The following is a 17,759-nucleotide window of genomic DNA, read 5'->3' on the forward strand; positions in this document are numbered from 1 at the left end:
CACCAACCAGCCTGGGCACTAGTCAACTTTGGTTTCTTTTTCTGTAATGTCAAATGCTTCTCATTGTCAGCTAAAGAAGGCTATGTTCTGTGATATGAAAATGATTATGCTGAAACTCGCAAATGGGAAATACGTACATCAAGGCATTGTTATCCCACCATCAACTAGAAGAGTACCAGATGTGATTTGAGACGCACAGTTAAACTTTGAAGCTTTCATTGATTGCAAAATGCTACTCAGACTCACAAAAGATATCTACAATCTGGTGACAGTCATAATCATTGTTGATGGTCGAGGTGTTCTTTGGATCTCTAACTGTCATCAGGAGCCACAACTTATCCCTAAAGGTAAGTGCATGTGGACAGCTAAACCAGCCCAGGAAGAGCAGCTTAGTGTTATTGATGAAGAATTGTGCTCCAGTACCACTACAAGCAACATAGGAGAAAGCTGCTATTAAACTGCCAATAGGACCTAGTCTCACTAAGAACAACATCAGTGAGTAATAGAAATTTTGTGTCAGTTTTCAGATGCTTTCAAATCTGTAGTGGAGAAAAGATGGCCCAAAAGTCTTATGATGCAACACCCTGTCAATGCTGAGGATCATCCATCAATTAGCAAGTGGTCATACAGATTGACATTGGCTGAACGACAGGTAATCCAGGAGGAAGTGGAGAAGATGCTGCAAGATGACATCAGATACTCTTCAGAGGGTCCTTGAGCCTTCCTGGAGGTCTCTGAGAAGAAGAAGGGCACCTGACATTTCTACATTGACTGCTGTTGACTGAACAAAATCAGTAAGAAAGATGTATGTCCACTGTGGGGCATTGATGACACCCCGGACTGCTTGAAAGGAGCAAAGTATTCCTCTGCTATGGACTTGCAGATAGGCTACCTTCAAATTGAGACTGATGAGACTGCAGGGGAAAATACTGCCTTCATAACTCCTCCTGGCCTCTATGCATTCAGAGTTATACCTTTTTGGCTGTGTAACACTCCAGCCACTTTCGAAAGTATGGTGAACAAGCAGTTTTGACACTTTAAACGGACGATGTGTCTTTGCTATCTGGATGACATTGTCATTTTTTCGAAGACATTTGAAGAACATCTAGGCTGGCTACAGCTCTTGGCCTGAACCCAAAACAGTTACACTTCCTTGTCCAAGAAGTAAAAATCTTGAGGTACCTTGTGAATGGTGGTTTAGTTCATCCTGATCCACAGAAAACAAAAACAGTCACAGACTTTTGGACTCCACAAGACATTCCTGATGTGAGAAGTTTCTCCGAATGTCCTCAAACTACTGGCAATTCAATAAGGACTTCTGTCCCAAGGCACCTCCCCTGCAAGAACTACTGCAGGGAGATGCCAAGTTGTCCTGGAATGAGGTGCAATAGGAAGTGCTAACATATTCTCCAGTTCTAGCATTGTATGATGAGAAAACTCAGACAGAATTTCACACTGATGGTAATGGTTTTGGAATAGATGCAGTTATAGTATAAATTCAGAAGGGTGGTAGTTTATGCTTTCCAAGTACTCTCCAAGTCCGTGATCAACTACTCCACAACTGATAAAAGGTACCTTGCAGCTGTTTGGGCCATTAACAAATTCCAGCCGTATTTATTTAACAAGCCATTCACTGTAGCAACAGATCACAATTCTCTATGCCGGCGGACTAGCCCGAAGGATCCATCTGGTTGACTGATGGGATGGAACTGCAGCTTCAGGAGTAAGGTGTCATAACGGTGTGCAAAAACCAACACAGACACAAGGACACTGACTGACTTTCAAGGAATCTTTTGGTAGAACACAGTACATGTACAAAATCTCAGCCATCTCTGTATTAAATGACATTGCTGTTGACGGGAGGGAAGATCCAGCATTGCTAAAAGCCACAGAAGCCATAAAGAATGAGGGGCTGGCCAAAGGTTTATAAGCGGATATATGATTCAAGGGTACATGAAAGGGTTGCTTGTCACCAAGCTCATCTGCAGCCAGTGATCCTGAAGTATTTTCACAATGCACCAACATCTGTGATCCGAGAAGGCTCTAGACCGCACCTGAAGCAGGTATCACTGGCCAACTATCTACCATCCATTAGACAATATGTAAGCTACTGTAAGGAACAAAAGCCTGCACCCCAGTTATCTTCCTGGGCATCTTGTACCAATCCTGTCTGCAGCGACACTATTCCACTGGATTGGAATCAATCTCTAAGAAACATTCCCAAAGTCAATAAATGGGAATCGATGGATAATAATCTGCAATGACTACCTCACCTGCAATGCTGCCACCAAAGCCATGACCAAGGAAGCTCCAGGAATTCCAAATTCCTTGTCAAAACATTTGAAACACAGAACACCCCATGTGATGCTCTCTGATTGTGGAAAATTTTTCCAGTTGAGGCTAGTATCAGAGGTAATTTCTCACTCCTATGCCACTCAAAGGAAGACAGATGCCTACCATCCACAGTCGAATGGCCCCATTGAATGCTTTAACAAGATATTGGCAGATATGCTCTCAATGTACATTAATTTAGAACAGAGAGATTGGTATACAGTACTGCCCATCGTGATGCTCACATACAATACAGCGAAGCAAGACACTACAAGCTTCACACAGTTCTTTCTGCTCCATAGTCATGAGTCTGAAATGACAGTGGATATATTGTTCCCATTTCAACCGGACAATACTCAGGATGACTAGATGAAACTCTTCATCACCGGGATCAAAGAAGAGGAAAGGAACCTTGTTCATACATGGACAGACCCTAGACGCCCTGGAAAAGGATTGAGAACACTATAACTCCAAGCATCGTCCTGTGGGTTACAGCCAGGGAGACTTGGTACGGAAAGTGAGACTATCTGAAAAGTTACTAAAGTGCTACTTTGGGCCACATCAGATCTTTTGTCAATTGTTGGATGTCATGTATGAAAGTGATAACATTTCATCTAGAAGACAAAGCACAGAGACAACACCCATGTCCTCCATATGAAGCCCTTTTACAGTCCAGAGACACAGATTGATGATGGGAGGTGCAAGGAAACTGAAGACCCACTTGACAATCATGAAGCTTTGATGAAAGGGGTTACCTTTGATGCTCATTATAATGAAGAGGATGTAACAACAGGAACAGCCTGCAAGGATTTACCAGAGCCACAATGCTGAGGACAAGTGACAATATCTAGACCCAGAGTGCTGCAGTCAGCTCCAATTTCAATCCTCCCCCACTCAAAACAGCATTTTCTACCAAGGAATAAAACTGTACAATAAATTACCAAAAGAGATTAAAGAAATTGCAAAAATACACTTTTTTAAAAAGGCGGCTAAAAAGTACCTGTTATGCAATACATTTTATACATTGTAGGATTACTTAGCTAAAACAGAGTGGGGGTTTGATAAAAAATGTTATACAAGTAAGTAATAATAATAATGATTGCAAAATATCCAACATTCCACGTAACACCTTCACTTCATGTTTTTTCCTTCTTTTTTCCTTTCTAGAAATACTTACCCCCAAGCTATGCATAGCACAATACTAACACCTCTTCCTCTTTCTGAGCTCAACATCTCACTCATTATGGAGGGATGCTGACTCAGTTTTTCAGGATATCAAATGGGAAGTCGCAGTACAGAAAATGGTCCAGATATCACCAGTGTGTGAGTGTGTGTGTGTGTATAGAATGTGCAGTGACTGATCTAAATTTGTAAATACTTTGACATGTCCTATATCCTTGTAAAAATAAATCTACGGATGAATAAAGCTACTACTACTACTACTACTACTACCCCTAAAGCCCTGCCTAGCTAATTACTTGACCAAAACACTGGAGGACAAAGAATCTTAAAATTTCGTACAGAATGGCTTATTCGTGTGTTTTATACATTTACATATACCGTAGAGACCCCAGCCCTTATGTATGAACCATACCAACTTGGTTTCTGCACACTGCGGAAGCATAGCTTCGAGTATTGTGTGTGTGTGTGTCTTCTCTCCAAAATAATATTTGATCTATAAGTGTCCATAATGTTCTTCTAATGGTGGTAATGATCATTGTTCACACTGTTGAAGTTTACTTTTAAAATAACCATCCTCCCATATTCCTTTCTTAGCATTATGAAATAATATTTACTGCAACATTCACTGTTATCAGCGTGATGCATTTCAGCAGCATGCTACCATCATTAGGTGCTTTTACATTTACTTTTACATTGTAATTAAAATGAAGCGAGGTTAGTTTCCCTTTCTGTGTGTGCTAGTGAGGTTATGTGTTGAAACAGACACCTGTTTCCTCTCTGACACACAAGCAAAGGAAACTAACTTCACTTCATTTTAATTGCAACGTAAAAGTAACTGTACATGTACGTGATGACAGCAGCACATTGCTAAACTGCATTATGCTAATAAAACATTAGTAACAATTGACTGTTGCGGTATATATTATTTCATAAAAATCTTACAATACATTTGCGGCCCACAGACCACACCATATAACATGGATAAATTTAATTTAAGTTTGTCTTACCTGCTTTGCTAAATCTTAAGTTGAAAAAGTTTATTACAAAGGTTAATCCAGGTCCCTGTTCACATCCTTCATACCCAAAGGTAACCTTGATAATGCATATGAACTTGATTTATAAAACCTTTTATATACTTTATGCCAGTGCTGAACTGTTGAAGGAACTATCCATCTTATGAAACGCGTATGCAACAGTCTAGTTTTCATTAAGAAGGTGATGATCAGTGGATAATACTAATTGTGATACACACTTAAGTGCCTCAAACTTTTGTATACTCCAAATGATAGCTAATAGTTCCTCCATGTTGCTATATAATGTAGTTGGAGTTGTCTAGGTTCCTGCTAGCACAAGAAACAATTCTATGTTCCCCAGTTTTGGAAAACCATACTCCCTGTAATAATTCTGTAGCTACACTGTATTCCAATGTGTCTGTATCTAATTTGGATGGTTCAGTCATTAGCAGATGTCATAATATTGGAACATTTACCAGTGCATCTTTTATGTTCTGAAAGGCTTTTGCAGTATTATTCATCCCAAATCTAAGTAGTTCTATGATTCAACAATGCAAGTAAGCATGGATTATTCATTACTTGTCCCTGTGTATATAAACAATAGAATCCAGCTAATCCCAAAAATGAACCTGTTTCACATTGCGTGATTCTGGACAGTTTCTCATACCTCTTACCCATTCAGAGTCTGGCTTTATACCATTTACTCTCACTGGATGTCCTAGGAACTTAAGTTCCTCTTGAGAAAACTGTGATTGTGCTAGTTTGATAATTATTCTTCTTCCATAAAATTTATATGAAGACTTAATGAACAAAGTACAGTGCTCCTACCACGTCTTGGATACCAGTAAATTGCTGTATATTCTTTAGCATCCTTATTTAATTTTACCTGCCAGTAGCCATTTGTCAGATCCATTGAACTAAAAGTCACGCCTCTTCAAACCATGCCAGTAATTCATCGATACTCACGGTCTATCATGTTCCATTTCTATGTGCCTATTTAGTGTGCATGCATCCAGTGCAAGGCGAACCAGGCCTGTAGCTTTCTTAATGATTGTTATAGGCACTTTAAACTATATTATATTATTTGGTTGTCTATCATTTTGTTTATTTCTTCATTCTTCTTGTATTGCTGATTTCAAACTTACTGGTACTTACTGGAGCTTAAAAAAGAATGGTTCTTTGTTTTTGATGTTTAAACTGCACATCTAGTCACCTATGAGTGCCATGTATGGTATACAAAAATTCAAAATCACTTGGTGCTTAAGCAACCAGTCTACACCTAATTGTATTTGTCATTGGAAAATCCAGGATGGTATGTAACAATATTATGAGAAGGAAAGTTGCTATTCACCATGTAGTGGAGATGCTGAGTCGCAGGTAGGCACAACAAAAGGACTGTCACAGTTAAAGCTTTCAGTCATTGGCCTCCTTCAACAACACACACACACACACACACACACACACACACACTCACTCACTCACACTCACACAAACACAACTCACACACATGACTGCAGTCTCAGGCAACTAAAACCACCTTGTGAGCAGCAGCACCAGTGCATAACGGGAGTAGCGATTGGGTGGGGTTAAGGGGAAGGCTGGGGCAGGGAGGGGGAGGGATAGTATGTTGGGGGTGACGGACAGTGAAGTGGTGCATGTTAGACGGAAGGCAGGGGAGTGGTGAGGAGGGCGGAGGGGGTGGGGGATGGAAGCAGCGAAAAAGGAGAGAAATAAAAAGACTGGTTGTGTTGGTGGAATGATGGCTGTGCAGTGCTGGAATGGGAACAGGGAATGAGTTGGATGGGTGAGGACAGTTACAAACAAAGGTTGAGGCCAGGAGGGTTATGCGAATGAAGGATGTATTGCAGGGATAGATCCCACCTGTGCAATTCTGAAAAGCTGGTGTTGGTGGTAAGGGTCCACATGGTACAGGCTGTGAAGCAGTCATTGAAATGAAGGATATTATGTTGGCAGCGTGTTCAGCAACAGGGTGCTCCGCTGGTTTCGTGGCCACAGTTTGTCGGTGGCCATTCATGCAGCTTGTCAGTTGTCATGCCTACATAGAATGCAGTACAGTGGTTGCAGCCTAGCTTCTAAACCACATGACAGGTTTCACAGGTAGCCCTGCCTTTGATGGGATAGGTGATAGTGACCGGACTGGAGTAGGTGGTGGTGGGAGAATGTACAGGACAGGTCTTGCATCTAGGTCTATTACAGGGATATGAGCCATGAGGTAAGGGATTGGGAGCAGGGGTTGTGTGAGGATGGAGGAGTATATTGTGTAGGTTCGGTGGATGACGGAATACCACTGTGGGAGGGGTGGAAAGGAGAGTGGGCAGGACATTTCTCATTTCAGGGCACGATAGGTAATCAAAACCCTGGCGGAGAATGTAATTCAGTTGCTCCAGCCCTGGTTGGTACTGAGTTGGGAGGGTAATGTCCCTCTGTGGCCAGACCGTAGGACTTTGCAGGGTGGTGGGAGACTGGAAAGATAAGGCATAGGAGATTTGTTTATGTAGAAGGTTGGGAGGATAATTACAGTCAGTGAAGGCTTCAGTGGGACACTCGGTATATTTCGAGAGGGACTACTCATCACTGCAGATGCGACGACCATGGGTGGCTAGGCCGTATGAAAGGGCTTTGGAATGGGTGGCAGCTGTCGAAGTGGAGGTATTGTTGGTGGTTAATAGGTTTGATATGGATGGAGGTACTGATGTAGCCATCTTTGAGGTGGAAGTCAACATCTAGAAAAGTGTCTTGTTGGGGTGAGTAGGACCAGGTGAAGCAAACGGGGGAGAAGTTGTTGAGGTTCTGGAGGAATATGGATAGGGTGTCCTCACCTTCGATCCAGATAGCAAAGATGTCATCAGTGAATCTGAACCAGGTGAGGGGTTTAGGATTCTGGGTTTTTAGGAAGGATTCCTCTCGGTGGCCCATGAATAGGTTGGCATTGGATGGCGCCACGTGGGTGCCCATAGCTGTACCCCGGATTTGTTTGTAGGTAATGCATTCAAAGGAGAAGTAATTGTGGATGAGGATATAGTTGGTCATGGCAACTAGGAAGGAGGTTGTTGGTTTGCAATCCATTGGGCATTGAGAAATGTAGTGTTCAATAGCAGTAAGGCCATTGGCATTAGGGAATGTACAGGGAGATGGCATCAGTTGTGACGAGCAGGGCACCGAGGGGTAAAGGGACGGGAACTGTGGAGAGTCAGTGGAGGAAATTGTTGGTATCTTTTATGTAGGAGCGTAGGTTCCGGGTAATAGGTTGAAGGTGCTGGTCTACGAGAGCAGAGATTCTCTCTGTGGGGGGCACAGTAACCGGCCACAATGAGGTATCCTGGGTGCTTACGTTTACATACTTTAGGAAGCATGTAGAAGGTAGGAGTGCAGGGAGTGGTAGGTGTGAGTAGAGAGATGGACTCCGGGGAGAGGTTCTGGGATTGGCCTAAGGATTTGATTAGTGACTAGAGATTGGATTACTGGAATGGGGTCACTGTTGCAAGGTTTGAAGGTAGAAGTATCTGACAGCTGGCAGAGTCCTCCCACCAGGTAATCCTTGTGGTTCAAAACAACAGTGGTGGAGCCTTTGTCTGCAGGTAGGATTATAAGATCGGGATCAGTTTTTAGATGGTGGAGTGTGGTTCTTTCTGCGGATGTAAGGTTAGTTTGCTTGTTGCAGCATTGGGGGAATGATTCGTGAGGCAAGGTTCGAGGTTAAGAAATTCTGGAAAGTCAACAGGGCTTCATTTGGGGGGGGGGGGGGGGGATCACAGTTGGATGGAGGAGTGAACTGAGTTAGGCAAGGTTCAATATTGGTATTTTGTTGAGCCTGATTGTTAGGGTTCATGGCAAAAAAGTGTTACCACTGTAGGGACTGGGACAAGGAGAGAAGGTCTTTAACAAGTGCTGCATTGTTAAATTTGGAAGTGGGGCAAAAGGTGAGACCTTTGAAAAGGACAGCTAATTCTGTGGGGCTAAGACTTTTGGAGGAAAGGTTCATGACTGTGTTGTGGGGCTGTTTAGGTTCTGGATTCTGTGTGGTGGTGGAAGGGAATGTTTGAGGTTGGGGTAAGTGTAGTAGGTCTCCTAGACAGGGTCTGTCAGCTATAAGGGGATATGTGGAAGGTTTGAAGCTTGTTGTAGAGGTGGTGTACAGTGGTACTCCGAAGTGGGAGTAGGAAGTGAGCAGGATGGAGAGCTTTTTGAGATGGCATTGTGTATGTTGCTCAAGTTCCTGCAGGGCAAGAGTTTCTGTGTGTGTTATGCATTCCAGGAATTTGGAATTGCATAGCAGGAGAATTTTGCAGATGGAGTGTGGTTATTGGCACCCACATGGCACCATCCTATGCCAACCTATTCATAGGCCACCTAGAGGAATCCTTCCTAAAAACCCAGAATCCAAAACCCACCACCTGGTTCAGATTCATTGATGACATCTTTGCTATCTGGATCCACATTCCTCCAGAACCTAACATCTTCTCCCCCATTTGCTTAACTTGGTCTTATTCAACCCAACAAACCACCTTCCTAGATGTTGACCTCCACCTCAAAGATGGCTACATCAGTAGCTCCATTCATTTCAAACCCACTAACCACCAGCAATACCTCCACTTCAACAGCTGCCACCCATGCCATACCAAGAAGTCCCTTCCATACAGCCTAGCCACCCATGGTTATCACATCTGCAGTGACGAGCAGTCCCTCTCGAAATATACCGTGGGTCTCACTGAAGCCTTCACTGACCATAATTATCCTACCAACCTAATACATAAACAAATCTCCCATGCCTTATCTTTCCAGCCCCCCACCACCTCCCAAAGTCCAACCATCCAGTAACAGAGGAGAATTCCCCTCATAACTCAGTACCCCTCAGGACTGGAGCAGCTGAATTACGTTCTCCGCCAGGGTTTCGATTACCTCTTATTATGCCCTGAAATGAGAAATGTCCTGCCCACTATACTTCCCACCACTCCCACAGTGGTATTCCACCGTCCACTGAACGTACACAATATCCTCCTCCATTCTTACACAACCCCTGCTCCCAATCCCTTACCTCATGGCTCATATCTCTGTAATAGACCTAGATGCAAGACGTCCTGTACATCCTCCCACCACCACCTACTCCAGTCCGGTCACTTATCACCTATCCCATCAAAGGCAGAGCTACCCGTGAAACCAGTCATGTGGTTTACAAGCTAGGCTGCAGCCACTGTGATGCATTCGATGTAGGCATGACAACCAACAAGCTATCTGTCCACACGAATGGCCACCGACAAACTGTGGCCAAGAAACAATCGGATTACTCTGTTGCTGTACACACTGCCAAACATAATATCCTTCATTTCAATGACTGCGTCACAGCATGTACCATATGGATCCTTCCCACCAACGCCAGATTTTCAGAACTGCACAGGTGGGAACTATCCCTGCAATACATCCTACGTTCACATAACCCTCCTGGTCTCAACTTCGTTAGTCACTGTCCTCTCCCATCCAGCCCATTCCCCGTTCCCCTTCCAGCACCACACAGTCATCATTCCATCACCACACACAATCTTTTTATTTCTCTTCTTTTCCACTACTGCCACCCCCTCTCCCCACCTCTCCCCTGCCCTCTGTCTAACATGCTGCACTTCACTGTCTGCCATCCCCACCATAATATCTCTACCCTCCCCACCCCAGACTCCTCCATAGCCCCACCCAATCGCCACTCCCATCATGCACTGGTGCTGCTGCTCACAGTGTGATTTCAGTGGCCTGAGATGTAGTCGTGTGTGTGTGTGTGTGTGTGTGTGTGTGTGTGTGTGTGTGTCTATTGTTGAGGAAGGCCAATGGCCGAAAGCTTTAATTGTGAGTCTTTTTGTTGTGCCTATCTGCGACTCGGCATCTCTGCTACATGGTGAGTAGCAAGTTTCCTTCTCCCAATTGTATTTGAATATTTATGTTAGGCAATGTGAAGGAGAATGGTTCTATATTTATAGCTGTCTTGGTTTCCTGTTTAATTAATTTATCTGTGGTACCAGTAATTTTTATTAGATAAACGTGTGTAATTGATAAAGTAGGAAATAAATCCATCTTTTTGCATGTAGTTACCAGCTCTTCTGAATCAAGGAAATCTTGTGCTTGAATCAATGTGAATTTCTCCTTTCGTATTCCCTATTTCTCACTTACTGTAGGTTTTGGTGTAAAGTCCTCTGTTTCATTGTAGTAGTCGACTGAGACAGACGCAGCAACAGGGAAGTAACCACTTTTGTGACATTTACGAGTTCCTAACCAGGAGTGAATTTTATTATATCGTCTGTGTGCTTTAATAGTTTAGTTTCTTGAGTTTCTGCGTGTAAATTCAATATCTAATAGCCACAGTTCTCATGTTTTCATTTATGTTGGAAAGTAAATCAATTTTGTGACGTATTACAAGTTCCTAATCAAGGGCAAATTATTTAATTTCACCTGAGTGCTAGGTTTTTGAATATCTGCATATTACTAGACACAGCTCATGTGTTTTCATCAGGGTCTACAGTAGGATTGCGGAGCACATGCCGATAGACTGTTTACCTGCATAGTTTAGTTTTCCACGGTCTTTAGTATGGACAGGGATTGTGATTGTTGTGTGCGGATGCGAGCCGTGTTGGTGACACTTCACTCTCAGCTTCAGGCTGTGATGGCTTTGGTTACACAGTTTGAGGCTGCAGTGGATGGGCACCACTGTTGTGGACCGGCCATGGGGATCCAATGGATGTCCAGCATGTCAGAGTCCTCTGATCGGTCCTCACCGGTGGCCAACGCAGTTACTGCTCACACTGAGGCTAACCCTTCACCTGTAGTCGAATGGGAGGTCACCCCAGGGCAAAGCAGGCAGTGAAAGACTTCCAAGGCAGCTGTACATAAGGCCTCCCTGGTTTGTCTGACAAACAAGTTCCAGGTGCTGTCTCTGGCTGACACTGTCGCTGAGTCAGATGCTGTTGCCTGCCCTGTTTCAGAGGAAACCACTCAGCCTGCAAGATCCAGGCAGTCACAGAGGGTGGGATTACTGGTAGTTGGGAGCTCCAAAATTAGGCGCGTTATGGGGCCCCTTAGGGACTTGGCTTACAAGGAGGGTAAGGAAACCAATGTGCACTCCACGTGCATACCGGTTGGAGTCATTCCAGATGTGGAAAGGGTCCTCCCGGATGCCATGAAGAGCACAGGGTGCAGCCCACTGCAGGTGGTTGCTCATGTCGGTACCAATGATTTGTGTCACTTCAGATCAGAAGAGACTCTCTCTGGTTTTGAGCAGCTAACAGAAGTGGTAAAGGCTGCCAGTCTTGCTTGCAAGATAAAAGCAGAGCTGACCATTTGCAGCGTAGTTCACAGGTCTGATTGCGGACCTCTGGTACAGAGGTGAGTGGAGGGTCTGCGACCGTGTAGGGTGCAGATTCCTCAACTTCCGCCAAAGGGTGGTTGGGTTTCAGGTTCTACTGAATAGGTCAGGTATCCACTATATGCAGTATATGCAGGAGGCAGCTACATGGGTAGCAGGGGCTGTGTGGAGTGGACTGTGCGGTTTTTTTAGGTTAGATGGTCTTGGGAAAACACAAGCAGTCACAAAGGGTGCAGGCAGAACACAGGAAGAATGTAGATACAGGAACTATTGGTATAACAGTTGTAAATTGTCATAGCTGTGTTGGGGAAATACAAGAGCTCCAAGCGCTAATAGAAAGCACTGATGCTCAGATCGTTATAGGCACTGAAAGCTGGCTAAAGCTGGATATAAGCTCATCTGAAATTTTTGCGAAGAGCCTAAAGGTGTTCCGAAAGGATAGGCTAAACACGGTTGGCAGTGGCGTGTTTGTTGCTGTCAGAAGTTGTTTAACTAGTCGTGAAATTGAAGTAGATACTTCCTGTGATTTAGTATGGGCAGAGGTCATTGTTGGCAACCGGAATGAAATAATAATTGGATCCTTTTATTGACCTCCCAATTCAGATGATACAGTTGCTGAAAGGTTCAAAGAAAACTTGAGTTTGATTTCAAACACGTACCCAACTCATACGATAATAGTTGGTGGTGACTGTAATTTACCCTCAATATGTTGGCGAAAATACACGTTTAATTCCGGAGGTAAGCATAAAACGCCATCCGAAACTGTTCTAAACGCATTCTCTGAAAATTATTTCGAGCAGTTAGTTCATGAGCCCATGCGAATAGTAAGCGGTTGTGAAAACACACTTGACCTCTTAGCAACAAATAATCCTGAGTTAATAACAAGCATCAAAACTGATTCAGGGATTAGTGAACACAGGTCTGTCACAGCGAGATTGAATATTGTAATCCCCAAATCCTTGAAAAATATACCTATTCAAAAAAAGCAGATAAAAATTCACTTGATACCTTCCTGAGAGACAATTTCCACTCATTCCATATTAATAATATAAGTGTAGACCAGATGTGGCTTAAATTCAAAGAAATAGTATCGGCAGCAATTGAGAGATTTATACCAAATAAATTAACAAACGACGGAGCTGATCCTCCTTGGTACACAAAATGGGTTAGAACACTGTTGCAGAAACAACGAAACAAACATGCCAAATTTAAACAGAGCAAAATCCTCAAGAAGCTTGAAATTTAGCGTGTCCTTCAATGCAAGATGCTTTTAACTGTTTCCACAACGAAAATCTGTCTCAAAACCTGGCAGAAAATCCAAAGAGATTCTGGGCGTATGTGAAGTATGTTAGTGGCGAGAAAAAATCAATGCCTTCTCTGTGCAATAGCAATGGAGATACTATCAAAGACAGCGCTGCCAAAGCAGAGTTACTAAACACAGCCTTCTGAAATGTTCCAGAATTCAAATCGAGAACAGCTGCCAACATGAGTAACATAGAAGTAAATATCCTCGGAGTTGTGAAGCAACTCTAATCACTAAATAAAAGCAAGTCTTCTGGTCCAGACTGTATACCAATTAGGTTTCTTTATGAGAAAGCTGATGCATTAGCTCCATACTTAATAATCATATACAACCTTTCGCTCGACGAAAGATCCATACCCAAAGACTGGAAAGTTGCACAGGTCACACCAATATTCAAGAAGGGTAGTGGGAATAATCCACTAAATTACAGGCCCATATCATTAACATCAATATGCAGCAGGATTTTGTACATATATTGTGTTTGAACATTATTAGCTACCTCAAAGAAAACGGTCTGTTGACACAGTATGGGTTTAGAAAACATCGTTCCTGTGAAACACAACTAGTTCTTTATTCACATGAAGTGTTGAGTGCTATTGACAAGGGATTTCAGATCGATTCCATATTTCTGGATTTCTGGAAGGCTTTTGACACTATGCCACCCAAGCGGCTCATAGTGAAATTGCGTGCTTATGGAATATCGTCTCAGTTAGGTGACTGGATTTGTGATTTCCTGTCAGAGAGGTCACAGTTCGTAGTAATTGATGGAAAGTCATTGAGTAAAACAGAAGTGATTTCTAGCTTTCCCCAAAGTAGTGTTATAGGCCCTTTGCTGTTCCGTATCTATATAAACGATTTGGGAGACAATCTGAGTAGCTATCTTCGGTTGTTTGCAAATGACGCTGTCGTTTACTGACTAATAAAGTCATCAGAAGATCAAAACAAACTGCAAAACGATTTAGAAAAGATATCTGAATGGTGCAAAAAGTAGCAGTTGATCCTAAATATTGAAAAGTGTGAGATCATCCACATGAGTGCTAAAAGGAACTCATTAAACTTCAGTTACATGATAAATCAGTCTAATCTAAAAGCTGAAAATTCAACTAAATACCTACATATTACAGTTATGAACAACTTAAATTGGAAGGAACACATAGAAAATGTTGTGGGGAAGGCTAACTATTGACTGCGTTTTATTTGCAGGACACTTAGAAAATGTAACAGACCTACTAAGGAGATTGCCTACATTACACTTGTCCCACTTCTTTTAGAATACTCCCGCACAGTGTGGGATCCTTACCAGATAGGACTGATGGAGTACATCAAAAACATTCAAAGAAAGGCAGCACATTTTGTATTATCACGAAATACGGGAGAGAGTGTCACAGAAATGATACAGGATTTGGGCTGGACATCATTAAAAGAAAGGCGTTTTTCATTGTGACAGAACCTTCTTGCAAAATTCCAATCACCAACTTTCTCCTATGAATGCAAAAATATTTTGTTGACACCGACCTACATAGGGAGGAACTATCACCACGATAAAATAAGGGAAATCAGAGCTCATACGGAAAGATATAGATGTTCATTCTTTCTGAGCGCTACACGAGATTGGAATAACAGAGAGTTGTGAAGGTGGTTTGATAAACCCTGTGCCAGGCACTTAAATGCGATTTGCAGAGTATCCATGTAGATGTAGATGTAGATGAGAACTACTCTGTGATGAGTATTTTATGATTACATGCAACCAGTATATCCTGGATTTTGGCACATGATCCAGGGCAATCTCCGTTTTCCACAACTGTATAGGGATAATTATTTTGAACTTCATCTTTTCTAGAATTAGTTATGACCACGTTTTTAGAATTTTTATTTGCGTTAGACATTATGAGGTAAGAAAACTTGTGAATGTATATTGTTTCCATCATTGCTTCTTGTCTTATTTCTGTTATTATGCACAATAATTAGTTTCTCTTTTCTTTACAAATGGACTAGAAAAGATTTATTGTTTTTATTTGTATTAACCCAGTCACTATCCTGGAAACTTTTATTCCTTCCTGTATTCATTGTTTCTAATCCTTCTATGAAAGTAAGCAAATCATTAACATTTGTCCATCCTCTGTATCATATCTCTTTCCTCATATAGTGTGATAACTGTTTTATTAATGCCTTGACTAAATGTACTTTGTCTATTGGACCATCTAGATATTTAGCTTTCATGAGGTGCCATTCAATATACTTATTATAAGCACTCTGAGGACTATTGTAATATTTCTGGTCTAATAGTTCAAGTGTTAATTTTTCCTGTGTGCTGGGACACCAAGACTTTCATTTAAAACTTTCCTGGAAATCCCGACAAAATTTAAAATCTTGTGAATGGGCATTATCCCATTCAGCTGCGTCTCCTGTTAAGTAACCTAATGCATAATAAGTTTTCACGAGGTCATCCCACCTGCTTTGATAATGAAAGTACTCTCAAATGTGTATTGGATGCACCTCTCCATCTGGCTTAAATCTGGGAAATTGTTTTGACAAATTGTATAATGTTTAAATATGACACATGACACAATGAAGCAAGTATTATCAAATATTGTTAAGCATGAGTGGGAGTAATAGTCATTAATGATACATGTAAATGACGTACCTGTTGAGGAAATGAAAATATTGTTGCATGTGAATAAGCAATTATGCACGACCTCTTTAGCTAGAGTTCACAGATATGTAGCATAACAGGGCATTTTATCAAATTCACTGGTCCACTATGGGTATTCGTTCCACTTAAAAATGATCATGGTAGTGGATATTTGTTAAGTAGTGTAAAAGAAACGAGCAGTCACTGTGCACTCCAGTCTGTCTTTGTACAGAGGGTGCATGCACCATAACAAGGGCAGTGGCAAGCAGTCGTGTGATGTGTGGCGTTCAGTTGCTGTATGAGGTTATATGTATGCTTTGACACTCTGAGTTGGTGTTTTCATGGACAAATTGGAAAAAGAGTGCCACTGACAGCATCAACAGGGGCCCAAAACAAATGAATCACTTTTATGTTAAAAGGAATTTTAATTTATGGCCTAAGTGTCAGACGCCATGTGTCAGAATGTGCTTTACTCATACCATTGATTATATGTTTATCTGGTACACACATCTTCATAGCATTTAATTTAAAATAAGCAAGTTTCAATCTCCTCAGAGAAAATCGTCATCTGAGTAAGACTCCCATAATTTGGGTAATGGAAAGTCCTTGGAAGAATATAAATACGGTAATGGAAGGAATAATGGTAACAACTGCCATAATTAGAATATACATTTTTATCTTCTTGTGGTTGCAGATTTTTCTCCCGAAAGCGAGATGCAAGCAGTGAAGGAATGAAGAAAGCAAAAACTCCAGAACCAGGTGGTATAGATGGGGAAATACTACCAGAAAGAAATAAACCACTTGGTATGGCACGTACAAATACACTTCAGCCACCACGAACAGCACAAGTCCGCATGTCTCAGGTACAAAACTATCTGTTATAACTCATTCTTACTTTAGACTAGCTGTTACCTGCAACTGCACTCGCATATCAGTAGTTTCTGCTGAGCAGTGAATACAAAGGGGTATGGGCAGAAGTGTGAATCTATGCATCATGCTACTGACGTAAGTATGTGTTATACAAAGGCTGTTCAAAAACTATCCGACCTTATTTTTTTATTGTTGAAACCAACAATGGTATTGGGTCATGCATTTCCTTTCCTGTAAATTTATAGGCATACATTGTACGCATGTCTGATTTTTTCATGACTGCAGAAACAACCAGTCATTGGCTACCCAATGACAAGTGAAATGGCATAAAAAGTGGAACAATGTTATTGCATCAAATTTTGTTTTAAGCATCCCAAATGTCAAGTTGAAACAATCTGCAAGATTCAACAAGTATTTGGGGTTGAAGCAATAGGGTACCACACAGATAAAGGAGTGGTACAACCTCTTCAAACATGGTTGCTCATCAGTGAAGAGTGAAGCACATTCAGGTAAGCCCTCAATATGTCCAAATGAGGTTGTTGTTAAACATGTAAGAACCCTGGTGATGCAGGGTGATTGAATCACAATCAGAGAACTTGCAGATGAGATTAAAATTAGAATTGAATCCATTCATCCCAATTTTTGAAATATTTGGACCTCAGGAGGATCTCAGAAAAATTTGTGACAAACTTGCTAACAACTGAGCAGAAGCAACTTCAGTTGGAGATCACACAGAACATGCTGAGTATTGTGAACAGTAATCATAACTTTCTTACAGATGTCAATAAGAAGTATTACCAAAAGGCTATATATTGCCTTTATGAAGCAGTGAGATGCAAACACTGGGCTGCGGGGAGCAGGCAGTTGGCACCTTCACCACAATAATGCACCCTCTCATTGTTCTCAGTTAATTCAGAGTGTTTTGGCTAAAAATCACAGTGCTATGGTTTGTTGGTCTTCCTAGTCCCCTGACCTAGCACCAGGTGTTTCTGACTTTTCCCTAAACTTAGAAAGACTCTGAAAGGGACCATGTTTCAGAAAAGAGAAATCATGTAAAATTTGACA

General features: G+C 41.9%; 1 protein-coding gene across 1 annotated transcript in view; it reads left to right on the forward strand.

The window, feature by feature from the left end:
• LOC126236010 (ryanodine receptor) overlaps positions 1–17,759 on the forward strand; it is a 702,826-nt gene that overhangs the window by 368,807 nt on the left and 316,260 nt on the right. The window contains exon 33 of the mRNA XM_049945018.1: positions 16,519–16,687. Within this exon, the coding sequence (XP_049800975.1) occupies positions 16,519–16,687 (169 nt within the window). The remainder of the gene's footprint in view (positions 1–16,518; positions 16,688–17,759) is intronic.

The sequence above is a fragment of the Schistocerca nitens genome, chromosome 2, assembly GCF_023898315.1.
Source record: "Schistocerca nitens isolate TAMUIC-IGC-003100 chromosome 2, iqSchNite1.1, whole genome shotgun sequence".
Classification (NCBI taxonomy): domain Eukaryota; kingdom Metazoa; phylum Arthropoda; class Insecta; order Orthoptera; family Acrididae; genus Schistocerca; species Schistocerca nitens.